The 21,388-nt window shown below is 41.6% G+C and overlaps 1 protein-coding gene across 6 annotated transcripts in view; it reads left to right on the forward strand.

The window, feature by feature from the left end:
• The window catches only part of ZNF521 (zinc finger protein 521), a 278,735-nt gene extending 261,865 nt beyond the window's left edge, over positions 1-16,870 (forward strand). For all 6 annotated transcript variants that reach the window (XM_019741256.2, XM_019741257.2, XM_019741252.2 and 3 more), the window contains one exon: positions 16,064-16,870. In XM_019741256.2, coding sequence (XP_019596815.2) covers positions 16,064-16,093 — 30 coding nt within the window. In that variant the 3' untranslated portion in view covers positions 16,094-16,870. The remainder of the gene's footprint in view (positions 1-16,063) is intronic.
• The last annotated feature ends 4,518 nt before the right edge of the window (positions 16,871-21,388 follow it).

Consider the following 21,388-nt stretch of genomic DNA (forward strand, 5'->3'; position numbering starts at 1 on the left):
TGGAGTTAATGCATCTCCACTGAAGCCTGCTGAGAGCACCCTGCGTCCCCGCCCACCATCTGTGCCTTCACTTGCAAGCTTTCTCTCTCTCTCTCTTGCTCACTCTTTCCTGGGATCTCGTGGTGTTAAAATTGTTGGGCTACTACTGCTTTGTAAAGGTGGCTCTCCAAAAGGGGACTGTCATTTAACTAGGGGAAGAGCTGGAAGGAACACATTACAGTGTTGTTTATGTCTCATTTAGAAAATGTCAATTAGAAAATGGACAGGGAAACAGCAATTGCCTTAAACCAACAGCCAACTCTAGGAGCAGACGATGTACTGCCAATCACCAATTAGTAAGAGGCACCCATGGCCTGAACGTGGTGGGAGGCCAGGGAGGCCACACAAGGTGTGCACGACCATCCAAGTTAATCCTGTTCTGAACCTGAGTTCAGAGTCTGGAGGCGAATCTGAGAAATGTTTGCCCATTCTCTCCAGTGGCTTGGACCATCCAATGATGTGAGAGCCAACCCAGTGCCCACATGCTGCCCCCATCTGTGATATGATGCCCCCCACTCTGAGAACCAGAGCTAATTGCCTTGGGGCTACCCAAGCCTCAGCTCAAAATGATCAAACCCTGGGCTTTAGAGAGCCCCACTTAAAATAGCTGGGGTGATATGTGTGGCACAAGCCACCTTCTGAAGTTGAATGAGCAGAGGTGGCCCAACCCACTGTAGCTCAGAGCTTGCGGAGGTTTAATAAACCTCCCCACTCCCATCGCCACTCCCATGCTCCCCCGGGAGCCCAGAGGGTGCTGGGACGTGAGGGTGGTGTGTGTTAAAACAAAAAGTGGAACCACCTTGTTACTCAGGCTGACTCACCATTAATTTATGGTGTTTCACAATATGTGCTCTTAACATAGTCCGTTGTTAGTACTCCTTTTTTAAAAGATAAATCAATTCCAGGCCCGAAATGCCAGTGTATGAATTTAGCAGATGTGATGCTATAATGGGGACCTACTGTGTTATAAACTGCAGAAATGGACTTTTTATGCTTTAGTCTCAGGCTTATTCCGAAGAGGCTTTCGAACTAAAGCGGCAAGGGGAGAGGTCACACATTAAGACAGTAGCACCCACACGTAATTCAGCCTTGTGTGTAATTGGTTCAGAATCTCATCCTGATGTCTGGGTGGCATTAGTCACATCGTCTCGCTCACCCTCCAAAGGAAAAGTAGGGCAAGAAAGGCTGTGCTCACTGTCCAGGTTTTCTTGGGTGAAAGATCACTTTGAGATGACACAGCTGAGTAGTCAGCCTGAAATCCTGGTTGGTATTTTATTAATTTTGCACCAAGATAAATCCTGAAATTCTGACAAACTCCATGACAGGTGAAATTCCTTCTTGCAGAATCTGCTCAGCAAGAGGCTGCTCATTTCGTTCTGTTCCGAGGCAGGCAACAGGAGGGCAGCTTTATAATCAGCCCTCAAAGGACCCCCAGCCGCCCCAGAGTCTCGGGCTGATTGAATAACTCCTGGGCCTCTTCCCCTAGGCCTCCATCAGCGGGGGTCCTGTGGAAAGCAATCTCCCGCAGACTGGCACTGAAGTGAGCTTTAAACCACCATTTTCTGCTCTCCAGAGGAGCCTGGAGTACTAAAAGATAGATGGACTGCAGATATTTTATGAGAAACTGTCAGAAGAAGAGCCGAGTAAATGTTTTTTTTCTTCTTCTTTGAGTCACACACTACATCACTGTTGAATTTCTCCCAGCATCTTTTACATTTAAAGTAAGAAATTAATTGGTTGCTAACCTTTAATTCCCCCTCCTTCTTCTTCGTTGTCTTCCTCCTTCTTTTTTTCTTAAATATTCACACAGAGGCCCTTTGCTTAACCACAGTTGCAGAAAATCAGTACCATTTGCAATGAAATATTTATAATGACAGAATGAAAAATTGGATTCATTTTCTGGACTGTAGCCGAACAGTCTGCAACTTTGTGCAGCATTGTTGAGCATGTCTCATTCCTCCCTTTCGTTGGAGTCTTTTTCGAAAACATGCCACGTGTATACTTACCTATGCTTTGGAGGGGTGCCTACCAAAACACAGACCCCATTTCTACTCTTTAAAAAAAGGAGTAGAAATGTTTGCTGCCATGTGTGGGCACGGCCTGTGAAAAGGTAGAGAGGTATGAACCGCGTCTGTAGGGAAGAGCTGGGGGAAGTTCATAAGGACTGCAGGAGAGTCTGGTCTGCACTTTGTAGCAGAGTACAAATAGCAGTGAGCCTGCTTTAGTATCGTGAGGCAGATTTGTAAGGGGTAATGGGAAGGTGGCACTAAGGTGTGTAAATATACACTGACTCAGCTCATCGTCTTTCTTCCCTTTAGTGTTAGCGGCATAGGCTTTCCTTGTCACGTGACCCTCATATTCCAAGCTGCTTTCTTTCTAACCAGGGTTGATGATTGCCTTTTTTTTTAAGAGAGAAAAGACAAAACGGTTTTGCTGGGACAGTCCAGTGTTGTATTTCAAACAAATCCGGCTCCAAGTGCAGCCACGATACATTCATTCTTATTACAGGAAGAGATTGAATCCAATTGACTCTGTAGCAAGATGCCTATGAAGTAAATTTCAGCCAACCAAATACGTTTTCACGTACCATTCCTCAGACAGGCCAAAAAAGCCTGCCCACTTCTCCACCCATTGTGGCTCGAGGGTAACAAGGGATTACACTAAGGGGGCCTTCTCATGCTCCCATTGCAGCCCTCTGGGTTAACCTTTCATTTGTCCCCTTTTGAAGCAACTGGCTTTAATTAGTTAGTGTTGTTTTCTTTGGGTGGCTTTTCAAAAGTGAAAACAGTTCTAACAGATTTAAGCATGACTAAAAATAGTCGTGCTGAAGCTCAGATCTTCAGGTTTCATTCACTGACTTTGCATCCTGCCCTGCCAACTCCACCAGATCAATAATCCGTATTTTATTGTATAATAAAGGCTGCCTATAATTGAATTAGCTCATTCATTCCATCTGATTAGCCTTATTTTATTCATGGAGAAGAAAAATAATACAACTTACCTTCACTGATATATCGCTTTATGTGAATGTAAAAGAGCTTTCAGCACTATAAAACAAATGTAAGGATGATAGACAAGTAATTTCAATATTTGTTCCTAGGAATAATACGAATCCCATCACACTGCATTTTTTGGTGATTCCTTTAATGTCCGCATCTACTATTGTGTCAGCGTGTCCTCTAGTCATCCTGGTGTGAATGCTGTAACAGGTCCCTCTTCTGACCAACAGCAAGAACCCCACTCCAAAACTGAGAAACAATGGGGATGTCCTTGGAGATTCACCTCAAGAGATTTCACCCTACAGTTGTTTCCTTTTATCCATCCGTGGAGTACCATTTTCAATTTTTTTGAATGCTTACTCTATTTTCTTTAAAACACAATCTTAGCACTAATTTGGACTGGGGTGATGAGAAACACTGAACAGGAAAGGATTCATTCATTTTTGGGGTCTCGATCCCCATGTGTAGTACAACTTGTGTGTGACACGTACTTTCTGAGAGGTTTGGCGTTTTTCTACAATTTGTCTTTTCATTGCATTCCAAAAAAATGATTTTGAGAAATATGCTGACAGTTCAGCATGAAATGATGTGTGTTCTGACACAAACTGCACTGTAGCTTAGGAATCTAGCCTGAAGTTATTTTACTGTAGCATTTCTTTGATTCTTTGATTCAGGGGAGAAGAATTATTTTCCTTAAAAATGTGTGTTTTAGGATGTGACAATAACTTTTCTCCAGTGCTGTGCATGGTTTCAGCAGATTGTTTCCACTTAACCCTTATCATTGCTTTCTTTCTTGAGGACCGAGGTTAAGGGGAAAAATTTTTTTTACATTAGTTTTTCAACAACTTAAGTGAGTCTGAAATATATACCCAAGTAAATGAGAACTATAATAGTGGTGTGTTCAGAGTCAATCTCCTCTGCAGACCAGGAAAGGAACATTGAATAGCGTTCATTTATGTACTGCCAGATGTATTTCTGCATGTGACATGGCTTGCCGAACCACTTTGAGTGATTTTCAGCATTATTAAGCAGACTCACAAGATCAACAGGCCTCATGACAGAAGTAAAGGGCCATGTGGCAGAAGTCCTGTTGAAGGAAAGTTGCATGGCATACCTCATCCTCAGAGACAGAGGCACCCAAATGCAGACGTTATTTTAATCCCTGGGATACCAGTTCTCTGGGAATATTTCTCTTCCTCTTGTCCAGCTCCTTCTGTGTTGTGGCTGGTTTGCATTTGTGTTTGAAGTGCCAGGCGGTTTAATGAAGTTATTCTTTTATAAATTTTGCAACACTGAAGCAAGCATGAGGGCTTTAAATTAGAATAAGTGCCACTTCTGGCTGGCAGGTTCCTTTGAGGGCTGATTAGAGTGAGGCCTCCTGTCGCCGGGCCTTTATGCTCGGCAGTGTTGCTGTGTGTACTTGTTTACAGCTCACCTTTGAATTTGCATGAGTATGCACCATGCCTGCTGCCTGGCCTAGGCAAAGTTGTCTCTCTTCCAGGATCATGTTAAATACTTCACTTTAAAGAGTTATTTTTTTAATTATATTGCTTTATGCTAATGAATTAAAATTAATCTGGAGTAGCAAATTATATAAGGATGTAAGGGTTATAGATTACCCTCACCATAGCTACAGCACATCTTTGTGTGGGAGAATTAAAGGGCTGTCTTTCTAGTAGCTCTGTGCACCACGAGGGGTGAGGAAACTGTCCCACAGAGACCTAGAAGCATTGCCAGGAAAGGTGCCGGGAAGTGGGAGGAAGGTGGGCGTTTCAAGTGTGGGCTTCTGAAGCATATAGAGGCTCATCCTGGCTGGGCGGAGAGTGGGAGCAGCTCTGCCATTTTCAGACCTGAAAGGTTCTGAGACAAGAAGCGATGATGGACAAGAGAGAATACAAATATATCTTAAGAACTGACTAGTTTCCACACGGGATAAGAGGTGCACTTAAGCATTCCTGATTTCTTGTGTTTGCTTGTGTGAACTGGCTAATAAATGGGTGATTTCAGGGGACCAGGAGGCAGGAGGTTGTTCAAGAAAGGGGGCTTGAAACTTTCTACCGCCCACAAAAACATGCAGGGGGAAGGGAAAGGAAAGAGAGCAAGCAAGGAAAAAGAGCACCAAAGTTGAGTGTGAAATTTTTCTCCTCTCACCAAACCAGGATTTTTTAAAATTTAAAGTGAGAGACACCCAAATAGAATTGGATTTGTGAAATATTTGCATTTTAAAAGGAATTCCTTAGAATTCAAAACAGGGCTGCTTGGGGCTCCTTCTAATTGCATTCTGCATGCAGGAATATGAGCCCGAAGGGACAGAAGGATCAAAGGCGAACACCAGGGCTTTTACCTGTAGAACCCTTACACGTATGTAGCTTTTTCCCCATCTCCACAGCACATGCACCAACATCCAGCTCAGACCTGCACACACACACAGGTGCACACATGCCTATACACACATCCTTACACAGGTTAATTATGTAAATTATGTAACTCAATACATTGCCCTTCTACAGTCTTATTCTCTTTATGTATATTTCCTAAAGCAAATGCCCTAGTAGACAAACATTTGGTTGCTTATGACGGAGAAAGATATTTTTCTGTTCTTGATGATTTATTACTGTTCATGTGAGTTTAACCTCCTAAAGAATGTGGCAGTGTTTTTAATAAAAGAAATAATGCACTACAAGGAAGTGGCATTTCTTTTGCTTTTTGCCCAAGTTCAATGAACTATTTTTCATAGTTATTGGAATTGGGTTGAAGAAAATCCTTGTCCATATCAAGAGGAAAAGCAGATAGAGCCCTTCCTCCCTCCTCCCTACAAAGGTTACCCTTTGAATATAAATTACAACGCCTTGTGCTTCTCCCATTCTAATCAGATGACCTTTTGAATCTAGTGGACCAGAGTTTAAATCCTAAGCCTGCCAGTCAGTTTTTAAATCAATGCCCTGCTCCAACAGCGGTCAGGTACATAACTTTAAATTTCAATGGATTTCAAAAATAGAAGTGAAATAAGTAAGGCCAGTGGAATCTTGCAGCGGATGATAGAACAACCCAACTTGACTGCAAGGTCTTGAGCCAACTAATGTGACTATGGGTAATTTTACTAACTAAATCTTTTTCTTAAAAAAAAAAAAAAAAAAAAAAAAAAACCGGGGTGGGGGGGAGGAAAGAAAGCAAAAAAATCTTCTGGGATTCAAAATCTAAGAGAAAAAGGAGGAGCAGGAAATTTGTAATGTTTGCAAGAGGACATTTCTGAGCAATTATCAATTTAAGCTCCCATTATTTGCTGCTAATTACTACACAAGCCTGTTAAATATTTAGCAGAAGTTTGTTTAATTGCATTTGACTGGGAAGGGGGTGTCTGAATATGGCTCGAGCATCAGGAAGGAGTCAGTTGTGTGCACCAACAACCTGGCAGAAAGGAAATTTGTATTCGCCCAAGATGAACACATTACAGTGTCAAACAAGCCTTCTTTTTTCCTCCTTCCACAGATTTATTTATCTTTAAGGTATCTAAAATTAGAGCACGAAGAAGGGGCCCTGTTCACGGATGTAAAATTGGAAGGAGGTCATTCTTAACCTTGTTTACAGATGTTCTAGTTTAGAGAGCGCCAGTGTGATAAATTAAACATTACAGGGGGAAAAATTAAAGCTTAGCAACAACTGGCACATGGACACATCTGTCTGTGAAGCACTGCCTTAATCCCTGAATATCTTATTAGACTGTATTGCCTATCAAAGCCTTCTGTCCCACAATATGCTGGAATCCTGCAATTCCAGAATCTGAGCAAAATCTTGAAGCTCCAGCTTCTCTGTCACTTTTGCTGGCTTTGTATAGTTTAGTTTAAATTTTCTGTTGTCTCCCTGCATGTAAACAGGTAGCTCAATTTATAGTTTTCTATTACAAATAAACTTTATATTTTAATATATTTCCCAGGTGCCATTTTGCTCTTGTCAGCCTATTCTTCCAATTCGACACTTTGTTTTTTTCTCAGTGTAGTAGATGATGAAGGCTGTTATCAGTTCAAAATAGGGAAACTTTCAAGCCTGTCAGCCATGCAAAACAGAGGGGTCAGCTAGTGACTGAAATTTTACTACCTTTTTTTAAGTTCTCAATGAAAAATGAAGTTGTTATGATGTTAACATTTCCCATTTATGACCCATCAGCACAGAATTTGTACTGTTGAAGCTGGTGGACCAGAGTGGCTTGTTCTATTTCTCTGTAATGTTTAACTGTGAAAATACTAGAAATTGTTCTATATTAGCAATTTGGACATGGCATCATTTTAAAATTAGCCTTTGTAGGCTTCTGAAGCCTCACATTAGCCTAAGCTAGGCTAATTACGTAGGTATACTTGTGACATTGTTAACCACCATGGGCTTCTCAGCTTGGTTCGATGTAAAAAAGATCACCTGTAGTGAAAATAGGCCCTTTTGAACTGTCTCCCCACCTCCCTGCCCAGCCCCAGGGATCTTCAGCCCCAGAGATGACTGAGTCCTAAACAGTCTCCGTTTTCTGTGGCTCTCAGCCGGACTCATGCTTGCCCCCTACCTCTGGAGCCCATCACTCCCTTCTCACCTCCTCCTCCTCATCCCTCCAGCACCAGGTAAGTGTGACTCTTTGAGAACTACGCCCACAGCCTCTCACAGGAGGTGAAGGGCCCATAGCTCCCCATCCTCCCTGAGCTGCTGAGGGCCAATTACGGACAGCATCTGTCATCTCTGTAGCCGGCCCAGCCCAGGGATTAGAACACAGCATTAGTGCCACTCAACAGTTACTTCAAGCCTGAAGCCAGCTCAGCCACTGGAGTAGCTAGAAGACCTTGAATGTTGGCTTAAACTCTGGGATTTAATTTCTTCATCTATAACATGAGATATTGGACCAGATTCTGTCAGACAGATCCTCCCAGCTCTGAAACCGTCTCTTTGGTTCCCTGATGCATTACTTACAGGTGTAGTTGACTCTTGCTATAGAATCTAGACCAGCAAGTTGAGGATAATGGCTCTGCAGTTCTTTCAAAGTAGATGGTTGTTTCCATACCCTAAATATTAATTTCCAGAGTTTAATATTTGGGTCCCTTTATACTCTATTAGATTGCAGATATTCCTAAAGCACCCTTGATTAATTGCCAGTAATGTGTACCACCTTTGTTCATTGACGGTATATCGAAGGTCTTAGTAAATTGCTGAATGAGTGGATGTTTTTGGAGAGACTCAGATCTTCACACGAGCAATGCCATTTATTACGTATCTCAAAGAATCCTTTCCACAAGTTATTAACAATTGCCTGCTCTCACCCATTGGCTGTATTTTAAAATGCCATGCAATATAGTTCTATGTGGTATATATGCTTCCCTTTTGCTATCCTTTTTTGTTTGTTTGTTTGTTTGTTTTTAATTTGATGGGGGAGAAATCTCTTAAAGTAAAGACTAAGTAGCCTACTTAAGCATTACTTTTCAAAACACTGTAAAGCAGTGGTCCTCAATTGGGGGCGATTTCTTTTTCCCACTAGGCGATATGTGGCAACGTCTGGAGACATTTCTGGTTGTCACAACAGGGAAGGTGTCACTGGCATGTTGTCGATAGAAGCCAGGGACACAGCTAAACCACCTACAGAGTCCAGGACAGCATATTCCGCTCCCTCCCCCCAAGAACAGAATTGTCCAGCCCAACCTGTCAGTAGTGCTGAGGCTGTGAAATCTAGTCATAAGACAAGCCTACTGGTCTTCTAGAATCTATCATGAAGCAATCGAATGGCATGTATTTTGTAAAATGACTAAGAGATAGCTTACTGGATTGTCCTTGGGGTTACTTTGGAGATCTCTCTCTCTCTCTCTCTCTCTCTCTCTCTCTCTCTCTCTCTGTGTGTGTGTTCAGACTTCTGAGCATAAACTCATGAACTTGCTAGTGTCCACATGTTTCAGGGTTATCTCCGACCACCCTTTTCTAGGCTTACTTAGCATGAATGCCTAGAGAACAACAACAAAAATGTCTGTCAGTGAGGTTTATTAGAATGTGAAATCATTTCCTATGGGAGGTGTAAGGGAAACTTCATTGCCAGAACCATTTAAAACTGGCCTGGAGTATAAACTTTATAAAACAATTCTGTTCCAACAAAGGGACAAACCAAATAAACTATAGTCCATTTTTGCCTTTAATATCTTGAATTTTTCTGATCACTTATGATGCCATATCACCTTTTGCTTTAATATAGTTTAGTGTCGTCTAGAAAATGCTTTGAGATGTCAGGCCAAGCCCATGTGAACTGTTAAATGTCAAAAGAAAATGTGTCAGTGTCTCTAAGTTCATAGTGATGACATTACATGTAAAAAAATAAAAAAGGAAATTCTCTCCGTGCAAACATGATCATAAATGCAATATTCATGGCATTAAAGAGAGCAGCAAAAGCATATCATGACAGTTTCACAAATGCCATTGTTTTGTCAAAATAAAAGAGTAGAACCTCATTTTAGTCAATTCAACCAAAGTAAAAATTATGACTCAACTTCCCTGGCTATAAAAATCCATTATATGAATATGTTTCTTAGATTCTCATAGCACTTTGGGAAATCTAATATATTTGTCTTTTAAAGACTATTCAATAAAATACAACATCTCATACGTTCCTGGTATTTACCAGCTAAGGTCCACGAAAACACAATTACCAGGAAGTGTATAGTTTGTGGTGGTAAAATGGGGCCTAGTTGGTACTTTTGGATGATTTGGGTCTTCAGTATAATTTTTAGACCATTCCTAATGGTGCTTCCAGAGCTGCAGCTATTCACTTTTAATTAATTTAAAACTATGAGTACTTTTGTAATTGTGCAGACTTTGAAAATGTTAATTTATTACATTCACATCCCATTAACCTTATTAAGACGTTTAAAGGCTGCCCTTTGTGTTGTGACAATTTTTTCTCTAACGTATGGGGGGAGATAACCCAGTATCCTGTCATCATTATCTGTATACACTTTTAAAACTATTTTACTAGCAAAAGAAGTTGGGAATGAAAAAGAGAGAGGGTGGAAATGTAAAACTCTTGATTAGAAAGTATAATTTAATAGAACATGTATTGAACCAAATGTATTGATTAATGTAGAAGATATAGTACTTATATTGATTCAAACCAGAGATTTAGTACTAAAAGCTCTAAGCCAAAATGCTGTTGGAGATTGCTACAAAAGTCAGTTTAATGCTGTCCTTGAGAATGCCTTCACAAAGAAATTCTTCTAATGTTTGAGGACTAGGTAGAATGTGGTATATGTCAGTTTGATCCCGGAGGGTTTTATTTTGTACTCTAATAGCTGTTACGAGCCTACATTATATCCGAGGAGTAATTTTCCTTAGGGGTGCCCGGCTCGCTTTGTGTCAATATTCTAGCATTTTAAGTCACGTACAGTATATGCTTCTGGGAACAGGGAAGGAGCCAGCCAGACTCATAATGGTCTGCATTCATTAATAAAGGCTGAAGCTTCTGTCCCTCCATTACCCACTACAGGGATGTCTCTTTGGCCTTCAGGGACCCGTACAGACACATTTAAAGAAAGCTTTATTTTGAGTGGGCAGGAGATGAAATGTAGGGCTAGCAGGCATTTCCTAAGTCAGCTATATGCCCGAGCGCGGGGGTGACCTTAATGGGTCAAAGAAGAATGCAGGTCAAAAGACTTATTATCCAGCCTGTTGGAAACCAATTGCTTTTGTTTAAAAAAATAAAAATAAAAATAAAAAAGCAGTAGTGGTTAAAGGTGGATGGTAATGTAGAATTCTGTTTGCAGCCTGTAACTGCACGACTGTATGTGTGCTGGAATATGCTTCCAGAAAAATAAGAGCATACAGATTATCCATAGTGTTTACAGGTAAAGGTCCAGCCCTCCTGGTAAAAGGAAAGGTAATATAATTAGTTAATCAGTGATGATTGATTACAAATGTTTGTGTTCTTCAACTAAAGGAAAAAACAACATGCTGCCGTGATGCTGTCACCATCTGTTGAAAGCAACAGCCACATTTAATCTTTATATTTCTTTATTTCTTCCCGCCTTGCGTTGTTGCAAGGCCACAATTGCCTGCTATTTCATCTGGTTGGAAAACATCTCATTTAAACTGAATACAACTGCTGTTTAAATTCAAGATTCTAATGGCATGGTGAATTAGTGGAAAGCTTTTTTTTTTTTTTTCATTCCTTTTTAAAATAGCCTGCTGGCTCTTTTTCTTAATTTTAAAAGCTTGTCAGAATTTGTTTGAGACAAAGGGCTATAAATAGAAAAGTCTTGGTAAAAATGATTAACATCTTTGAGTCAATAGTTCTCACAAAACTTCCATTCAAAGGCAGTTTTTATTTTTATTACCATTGCGACTTAACATTTTGCCGATGCCAACAAAGGGTTACAAAACACAGATGAGATGTGGCCTGTGCCAAAAGATTGGACAATCTGTGGCACAACTTTGGAGATGGGGACTTAATTTTTCCACCCTGGGAAGGTAGATTCCCCCAGGCTTTTCTCAAAAGCTTAACTTCGTCATTGTTATAGGGGCAAATATTCAAATTCACATCAAAATCACAGAAAAATGGGATAGCTTGGCCAAGGTGAACAGTTTCAGGGGATCATGGGTTTTTATTTTTATTTTAAAATATTTTGCTTGGATTGCATTTTAAATAGGATTAAACCATTTGACCAGTAAATGTGGTCAGCTCTCAGAAAAGAGGCTGAATTAATCATTTGTTAGAGTGCCAAGCCCAAAATGAGAATTCCAGTCTTGTAAAATGAAAGGCATCTCATATTTTAAAAGAAATACATAGTGCTAGAAGGGAATTTGTAAGGTCCTCATCTGTTTTTTAGCTTTCTAAGTTTAATTTCACATTTAAAGAGAAAAAAGATAGAACACACTCCTTCCAAATGGGGCCCTTTACAGTAAAGAGAGGTTTTTTTTGTTTTGTTTTGTTTTGTTTTGTTTTGTGTGTGTGTGTGTTTTTAAACCTAGTTATTAAGTATCATACCTAGATAGATCTTCTTTTAAGCTTGAAGGTGTGTTGTGGATTTGATTTTTTTTTTTTTAACACAAACCCCCCTCGTGTAAAACAACTGTTCATAACTGGGATTAATGGTTTGCAATTTTCAGTTACTTAGACGTGGGGTCTCCAAGAGATGGCTTTTTGCAGAGTAGAATATGACTCTCTGTGGGATTACAGAAGTTTTCTTCTCTTCCTACTTCCTTTTCTGTCATCACCCCTCCCTACCCCCATCGATGTTGCTGATGTTCTCCTCGATTATGTAAAACATTTTCCCTTCATTGGAACAGATCTTTTTTCTCATAACCTGTCATTGCATTAAAGTACTTTGGGGACTGTGAATTGCTGTGTAAAAATGGTGAGATTACCCACTGCTTTGTTCTGGGGGAGTGGTTTCCTCTGGACCTAAGAGCAGAAACCTACACGGGGAAGGCTGCTTGCTGATGGCCTGGCAGCGTTTTCGCCTCCCTGCGCGTCCACGTTTGTACTGTGGTGACTGGGGACCAGCTCTGTGGGCATGGCAAGAAGCCAGGGCTGGAGTGAACTGTGTGCAGAGCCCACCCTCTCTTTTCACTTAGTGCTTCTCTCGTCTACTGTCCATCTTTCCCTCTTGTTTCTTGTCTCCTTTTCTAAAGAAATGGTGTCTGTGATTTTTTAAATATGCAAAATACAGAGAGGGTTCCTATTCAGTGACTTCTTGTTTCCCTTCTCAGGATCTTCAGTGAGGTCTAGAGACTGACACTCTGCATCTGTTCTCTCCAACCCAGAAAAGCAAACCCAATAACCTATGCAGCTCAGACCTTCCTTCCTTCCTTCCTTCCTTCCTTCCTTCCTTCCTTCCTTCCTTCCTTCCTTCCTTCCTTCCTTCCTCCTACAATGAAATTAGGCCATTTGTATTTTCAGTGACTCAGAGTACAGCGTGGGGGAGGGGAACGGACACACCCCAGGGGTCTTCCAAGGGGGTGAGGTCAAGCCTTGGAGGGCAGGGTTTCTTTTTTTTCAATGAAAAATTTTCCATGACGATTGGAGAATATGCCCACCTGGAGAGTCCCTGCCAGTGGTGGACACAAAGAATGGAGCGTCTTGACCTAGCCGTCAGTTGAGCTGGGACCAAAAAAAAAAAAAAAAAAAGAAAGAAAGAAAGAAAGAAAAGAAATAACAATGCATAAGGGATCTCAAGGGTATGCAGACATCTCCACACCAAAGAAACTTTCTGCCTTTACCATTTTTCATGCCAGGTTTCCATTTAGACATTATTTATATTGAGGCTCTTTATTTCTCTATAAGCTTGAATTTCACAAGCCATACTCTTGTCCTTCTCTCAAATGATTTATATTCTTCTCTCTTAATATGCAGAGCATAACTCCTTTAGTGTAGCAACTTCAATCTGTTGCAATAAGTGATTCATATGTATTTGTTCATTTCTTTGCAGCTCTGGAGAGACTTATATGGCTTTGGTTTAAGATGAAAGCATCCAAGACACAACTATTGGCCACTATTATGGCCAATTTGTGTTAGATTCTTGTTTTGCAGTATCCTGATACTGGCACATACAAAAACACTGGAGGTTTTGCAATATATCGTCCTTTACTAACCTCTAGAATCCTATTGAATGTGGAATGTCTATTGTAAGCACTGTAAACATTTAAACTTAATGTTATTAAATGGATTTTTTTAAACTTTGATTATGGTGTAAAACAAAAAATTCCTATCTGCTGTCAGTGTCCTATCATTTAGGTAACTGTTATCATAACTTGTGTTTATTTTTCAGATTGTTTTTTTAAAATAAGAAATCTTTCTATAAGACCAGACTTAGCTCTTTAAGATAACAAAATGTATAATAAAGCTTACACAGTATGTTTTGAGTAGTTGAACTTGTGCATTGCTTATAACCTCTCAGATCATAATTATGTTGATTTTTAAGGAAAGAGGAAAGCTTTTTAGTCCCATCAGTATTCTGATTACTTATTTTTGGTCGACCTATTAGTGAAAAATAATTTTCAGAACCATTTAAAATCAATACAAAGAAAAAGAGACATAAAAATAGTCTGCTCCTGTATGCACTTTGTGACTAAGACAAAGAAGAAAAAGAAAAATATTCCTTTCACTGAATTAATTAAAATAGCTACGTTTTAAATAAGGGACAGTGAAATCATTATTATTTGTTGTCACTCTTGAAAAATGGTCTGAGTTTGAAATAAGGAACGGAAAACTGGGCTCTCTTCACAAGTCTCCCCTGTCCCTCACTGGTGCCCTCAGCCTCAGGTGGGCAAATGTCAGCAGCCAAGCCACTGGTCATCAGCACGTTGTCACTGAGCAGCCATTTTGCTCGTGGTTTTGAGGAATGGAAATACAGCAGAGTTCTCTAAAACAAAGCCCTCTGCTTACAAAACTCCCATAGCTCCTCTTTGCCTATAAGACAAAGCCTGAACTGCTTAGTACGGTACATATAGCTCTTTATAATCTGGCCCCAAACTGTGCTCCATCTTCCTTTCTCCTCATTACTCGTAGTTCACACAGCCTAGGAGACGCCAGCCAGTGCGAACAAGCTGCAGGTCCACGAAGACACCTGCATACTCTTGCTTCATTGTCTTTACCCACGTGGATCCCTTGACCTGGAGAGCCTTCCCTGCATTCCCAAATGCCTTCTCGTGTTTGCAGCCTCAACTGAACTGCAAAGCCTCCACCGCAAAGCCTCCCGCAAAGGACAGACAGGCAGGGTTAGGTGTAGCCACGTCATTGCTGTGTTCATTTCTAATGTAATTCGGCCATATTACTTCACCATTATTCACCCACAGGGCTTTATTCTTTAGACTGTGGGCACTTTGGAGACATGGAGGCAGGGACCATCCTTTCCCCTCAGTCGCCTTTGCCTAGCTGGTGAGTCCTGCAGTTGGCCAGTCCTCCTTCCTGAGCACTGCACTGCTGTGGCCTATGCCAGGGGGCGATCCAAGTGTTCAACAGATGCTTGTGAAGGAATGAATAAAAGCGTGAATCCAGAATTACTGATGTAGGGAGAGCACCAGGCCTGCAAATGGCCAGGAGAGAACACCTACGAGTGTACGATATAAGCGGTATAACGTGTGGCAGGAAACCAGAGAAGGGAGAAATCCATTTTAGATGCGATGAACATAGACGTAATAGTATGTTGACCTAAGCCTCCAGGTTCTGATCAGAGGACTGTAGAGGATGGCGTACAGGGTGAGAGGTGAGAGAACATGGCTCAGGGGACATGCAGAGGAGGGAAGGTGGAAATCAGTCCATCTCTTGACTTATGATCCAAATAAATGCATGAGAACACCTGTGCAGGCCACAGGCCCAGGTATTCCAGTGAGCCTCACAATTTGGAAGGACGTTGTTTGCTAAGAAAGGGGACACGCTGTGTGATGGAGAGGAACCTACCAAAATACAACAGAGCCTGCGTCAGCTGGCCATGGGGGAGTGGTTGCCCCATAGGGTGACCTGCTCCTGAGCCATGTCCTGACACAGCCCAAGCCCACCCCTGAGGAGGGGAGCTGGAGAACCTTCCTGCCTCCTCTGTCAGGCGTTGGCCAGGCAGCTCTTGCCTTTAAAGTCCATTTTCAGGGAAAGTAGAGCCTCTGCTGTCAAGATGTTCACCATCTAAAAATGATTAGAACAAAAGCATTTGTAATTGAAATAATGCACAGATAAAGAAAACTGTTAAAAGAATGCTACCCTGGTCTTTGCAAATGGGTCATATTTTGGTAAGAAGAGATGGTCGGAGGTGGAAAGATATCCTGGGAAAGCATGGCAGAGGCAGAAGAAAGGAAAGGTGCGGGTCAGACTTCTCACCTCACTGGGCCCTTGGTCCTGCCTCTCCGTCCTGGTGCTCCCTGGGGGACACTGAGGAGTCAGGGCCCCCATGAGCTCCTAGTCACCAGGGGGCAGAAACACATTATTCACAGCTTTACAAATCAATCAGCATTTATAGGATAGATATTTGGTCTGATGAAAATACAGTCACTTAAGTTTTTTTCCCCCTCTTTCTTTTTTCTTGCAGAATCATACGATGACCCAACACAGCAGTTAGTGCAAGTAGTCTCTCAAGGAGAATGACTTTTGTGGCACAAAAAGGGAACATGTTTTACTCTTTGCACGGAAACTTTCATTGTTAATGTATATTATTCAGAAACATTGTATTGTACCATAAAACTTGTATTATCAAAACTGTTGGATGTTCATGTGTTTGAGCTTTTGAGCACCGGATAGACTCTTTGTATATAAAGTGTTGCACATGTATTATGTCGTCTGATACTAAAATGGTCTTATAAAGACAAGTGGACTTGGGCCCTATTCAGGCAAGTTTAAAAAAAAAAGTGAGCAAAATGGCTTAAGAAAAAGTATTTTCAAGGAAGACAGATTAAAACAACTGTGTTACACATGAGACTATTTTGGACTTCCTTTTATTTACACTTAAGCCTAGAATTTCTCTTTTGGTATATCAACGGTTAAATCCAAGACTATTTTTTATTGCTGAAGATTCTTGCAAACCATGAAGAGATGTTCTCACAGAACAGACCCCACAGCTGGATAAGGCCCGTATATATATTTGTAAGCCTTGCAATGTGACAGGTAGCATCACTATATATGCAATAGTTGTTATGTAGACTGTCAAAGATTTTTTTTTTCCTGGATACATTTGAAGCTTTGAGTGTTCAAGGTTTTCCTTAATGATTTCACACAGCCAAATTCTTGAATCAGTTGAACTAACCTGTATGTTACTGTTATTAATGTTTACTCTGCGGTCTGAACCTGGAGATTACTGGAATTGTTTTCCAAGAGGAAATAAATTCAGTTTACCATTAGGTATGAGTGTATTTGTGTGTTTTCTTTTTCTGGTTACTCCACCATTAAAAAAGAAAGAAAAAAAAAAAGAAAACTAATTGCCTGCACCCTTGGAAATGAAATCTGCTCTTGAGCATATCACGGGCGTAAAGTAACCTCAATCATATTTAACCTTTTCACACCGGGCCAAATGCAGCTGGGAGGACATTCATCACACTGCATAGGGAAGGAATCAGACCCAATGTTCTTCTCCTCTCTTGGATACTACCAGGTCACATTGTACTGGAAGATTCTGACATCACAGATGGATGTGATAGCTGTTTTCTGCATAATTTGCAGCCCAATTCATGTCATGCTGTGCAAATCTGAACTCAAAGTAGATGGCTGCAATTTGAGAGGCAGTTTGGCTTATGTGTACTTAAGAAGCAGCTTTGTTCATTCAGAAGACAAAGTACAGAGCAAGGAGCAGAGTGGCTGTTAGTTCCAGCCCTGGTGTGACTCCCAGTGTGGTCTTCTCCGGATCACTCCACCTCCCAGCCTTGGTTCCCCAGCCACGGGAGGTAATGCAGCGTGGTCATCGGGCATGCGCGTCCATGGAAAATTGCTAGCACCAGTGGCTGCCACAAAATGGTGAATGACTAGGACCTTTCATTTCAAAGGGGTTTTTGTGTTTGTTTGTTTGTTTGTTTGTTTGTTTGTTTGTTTGTTTGTTTTTAAAGAAGAGAATAGCCATGTGTAAATTGTGGCCTGATATACATGTTTAGTCAAAATCGGTAAGTATATGCCTCATATTAATGGACAGGTTTCAGACACATCATGCTTGAAATATTTCACCTGCTTAGACTCTTAACTTATTTGAAATTCTGAGGGCCTCAAGCAGATCTTTAAACCATAAACAAGCGAGAATCCTCACAGCACTTTTTTGGTGGGGAACTGAAGTGTGGACCAATTCATTTTGTTGTGACTGCCTGTCGCCAGCGGACCCTTGAAAGAAACCCAGATTACCAGCACCGCAGGTGTAATCCTCACCCCATGGTTCTCAAGCCTCAGCCTGCGTCAGGATTGCTTGGAGGGCTTGTTCCATCCCAGGATGCTGGACCCAATACCCAGAACTGTGATTCTGCCCACTGGGCTGGGGCTCAAATTTTTGCAATTCTAAGAAATTCCCCTGTTGCTTATGCTCCTTGTGTGGGAGCCACACTGAGAACCACTGCTCACCCCATTTTCAAGTTAGTTGGGTGCATTAAATGTGAATAGCCATGCAAAGTGCTGGCAAATTATACTACTTTTGTTACCAATAAAAAAAAAAGTGTTAACAAATTTTAAAATTATTCAGAAATAAGTTCTTCGTAGTGATTAACGTGCATGTGTTCTCTATAATTGTGTGTGTGTGTGTGTGTGTGTGTGTGTTTAGTTTTTTAATGCTAGGAGACCTACATCTATACGTTTTACAATGGATTGCCAGCATGCTATTTAATTAAAAAGCTTTTTCACCACCTACATAAATAATGAAGTATGCTGAGAATATGCAAGTGCATTCATAATTAAAATACTCAGCAATATATTTAAAAAATTAAGATCTCTGGTCTGTTCACGGATTTTGCATTTAAAATGAAATAACCACACTTAATGATTTTTTAAAAAGCTTTAAAACTTCTGATTATTAATGAGCAGGCTATATTTCACTAAAAGTACGCTGCTCCTCATTTCACGGAAAGCAGGTGACGGTGTTTTCCGGGGGTGGGTCCCAAGTTGCCTAGAACAGCATTGCCTCTCAGAGACTCCCCAGACTCCTAGGCAGTCCTGGGAACCGGAATTCTCAGAGGCTGGTGCTTAGTGCTCTCTTGGAGGCCGCTGTATGGCTGGCCATGGGGCTCTGTCTAAACACACACTGCTCAGCCTCATCCCAGACAAAGCTGGAGGTCAAAGGGGTTGACCCTTGTGGGCTCCATATGCTTGGCTGACCGGCCCTTCCTTATAAACAACTGTTCTTTGGGTCATAAATACCGAACAGTGTGAGGAACACTCATTCCTTCCTTTTGCTTGTTACCTTGTTTATATGTAGTCCTATTTCAGTCGCTAAGAATAAAAGACAAAGATAAACAAAATGCTACCAGGAAAATCAGCATTGTGCAGAGGGGAGTAAATATACTCAAGTATTTGTCTTGCGCTTTAATTTTGGTTTTGAATGCACTTGTAGCATTGACTCTGAGCTTCCTGGTAGTAAAGTTCTTAAAAAGAAGTGGGGGGGGGGGACAGCAAAGCATATACCACTTCCTTAAGAGATAATATTTTTTCCTAACACTAATTCCAGAAAAAGAATTCTTCAAGGCCTTATGCATAGGCAGGTGGCCAGTACAATGGCCACTATTCCTGACCACAACTCTATGATCTAATGCAGTGGTTGTCATATCATGCTATCTGTGGGTAGAGAGGCCGGAGGTCTGCTAACCATCCTAAAATACACGGGACTGGTCCCCAGAACAAAGAATTATCCGGCCCCAAATGTCAGTAGTTCTGAGGTTGAGAAACTGCTCTAATGTGAAGTTTTATATGATTTTTCAAGGACCTTTTTACATTGGAATCACCTGGGGAACTTTGAAAACTCTTATTACCTGACTCCCACCCTGAGAGTTTCTGACTTAATTCGTGTAGCATGCAAGCTGGGCATCAAAAGTGCCCCAGTTTGAGTGTAGCCTCTCTTGAGAACCACGGGCCAGTAACATTCGTAGGCAAGTGTGCTGGATTCAAGACTAGAAATCTGAAAACCACATCCAGACGTAGCTTAAGCAGTGGGGGCCTCAGACTCTCTTCCCTTGACATCACCTTTTACAACTCGGCATTTATTAATTATTTTCACTCTAACATAAGAATCAATATCAAGTTTGGACAGAAAAGGGGAACATGACCCAGAACCCCACCACCCTGACACCTGGTCCAGGATTACAAACAGTGAGTGAGAAATCTGGCGCAGTGGGGACCCTGGCAAGCCAGAGAACAAAAGCTCCGTCACCTGCCTAACCTGTTGCCTGGAGGGAAAGCAGACAGCCGAGGCAGCTTGCTCGGTGTCTCGGGAAGCCAGTGGTCCGGGTGGTTCTGCGCCATGCGCCAATCTTTCACTGTTGGCAATCTACTCCACCTTTTGTTCAAACCCTGCTGCCCCCCACTGTGTGGGCCATCTGAGAGAGACTTTCAGGCCAGGGCTGACTTAGATTGCTGGTTTTGACCTCTGGCATCCACCATTATTTTTTTCTAATTATTCTCATTCCAGGCTATTTTAAATGTTTGTTTTAAAATAATTATATGATTATTATATATAAAAGTTTGGGTTGTGCTTTGTTTTAAATCAGCATTATAGGCAGTTTTGAAGGTACTCTGTAGACTTCATGTTTTTGTTGTTTCTGGTCGAGCAATGGTCCACCAAGTGGATGTGTTCTCTATAAGCCCACGCCTGTTCCTGGACATTTAGATTTCAGATGGATTTTTTTAACGATGAAGGCTAACAAATAGTAGAAAGTCAATATTCTCTGTTGCAAGTCAAACATGCTAGTTCTATGTTGCTAATGCAGGACAGGTTAATATGCTTTGGAAATCATGCAGATGGGTGGTAGGGTTGACATTCTTCTTTGAAATTTGGGAAGCATAGTCAGTGTTCCTGCCCAGACGGGAGGTCCAGGCACCAGAGATGGCCTTTAGGTGTCCCCCGCAGGTGGGGCAGGCTCCTTGGAGCAGTGCTGGGTCTTTCCCTAATCCAGAATTTGGACTAGGACTCGAACCTTCAAGTTCCACCCTATAGAGCATGGCAACCCTGCTTTGGTATCTGCTGGGGTGAAATACTGCAGAGAATCCTTGAGAAAGGAAGTTTGAAAATCCAGATCCCATTTGAGAACACCTGCAAACGCTTCTCCACTTAGCTTCCACAGGCCAGAACCTCTTACCATCTCCCTTGTGTGGAGGGAACTCTACCAAAGGTACTGAAAGCTCCTAGAGTTCAAGAAAGAGGAATGATTTAGGGTAAAATGGCCCAGCATGGGTTTCTGGCAGAATCCCAAAGCTCAGGTCTGGTTGGCACTGCACTCCTGGGTGAGTGCCTCTGGAGGCTGAGGAGTAGTAGCCACGACCATCTCTGCCAGATTCCTCTGTAATGAAGTCAGCTGTCAACTCCTTGGGGGCAAAAATCACAGAGCCCCTTTATTTCCAAGCAGGTGTTGCAGCATATTAAAGGTTGCATTCCATCTTGTGCTCACATCCTGAATGAGCCAGTTTGCAGGCAAGCTCACTTCTTTCTGCAAAGAGGGAAACTTGGCAATGGTGAAGGCTGAGTACTTAAATGGCAATCAACTTCTGGCTCATATCAATTAATTCCTTCATGGACTTCTGCCTAAGTATAGCATCTTGAATTCCCAGCTGCGGAGACTATGAAAAACAGCCCAAGCAACACATGCCACAATCTAGCGGAGGGCACACCGGTGAAATGATGATGGGTGATGCCATTTCAGGGCAACAATGGATGCCTATTTGGGGTTCTCTGTTTACCTGC

This window comes from Rhinolophus sinicus, linkage group LG09 (genome assembly GCF_036562045.2).
Source record: "Rhinolophus sinicus isolate RSC01 linkage group LG09, ASM3656204v1, whole genome shotgun sequence".
In the NCBI taxonomy this organism is placed as follows: Eukaryota; Metazoa; Chordata; class Mammalia; order Chiroptera; family Rhinolophidae; genus Rhinolophus; species Rhinolophus sinicus.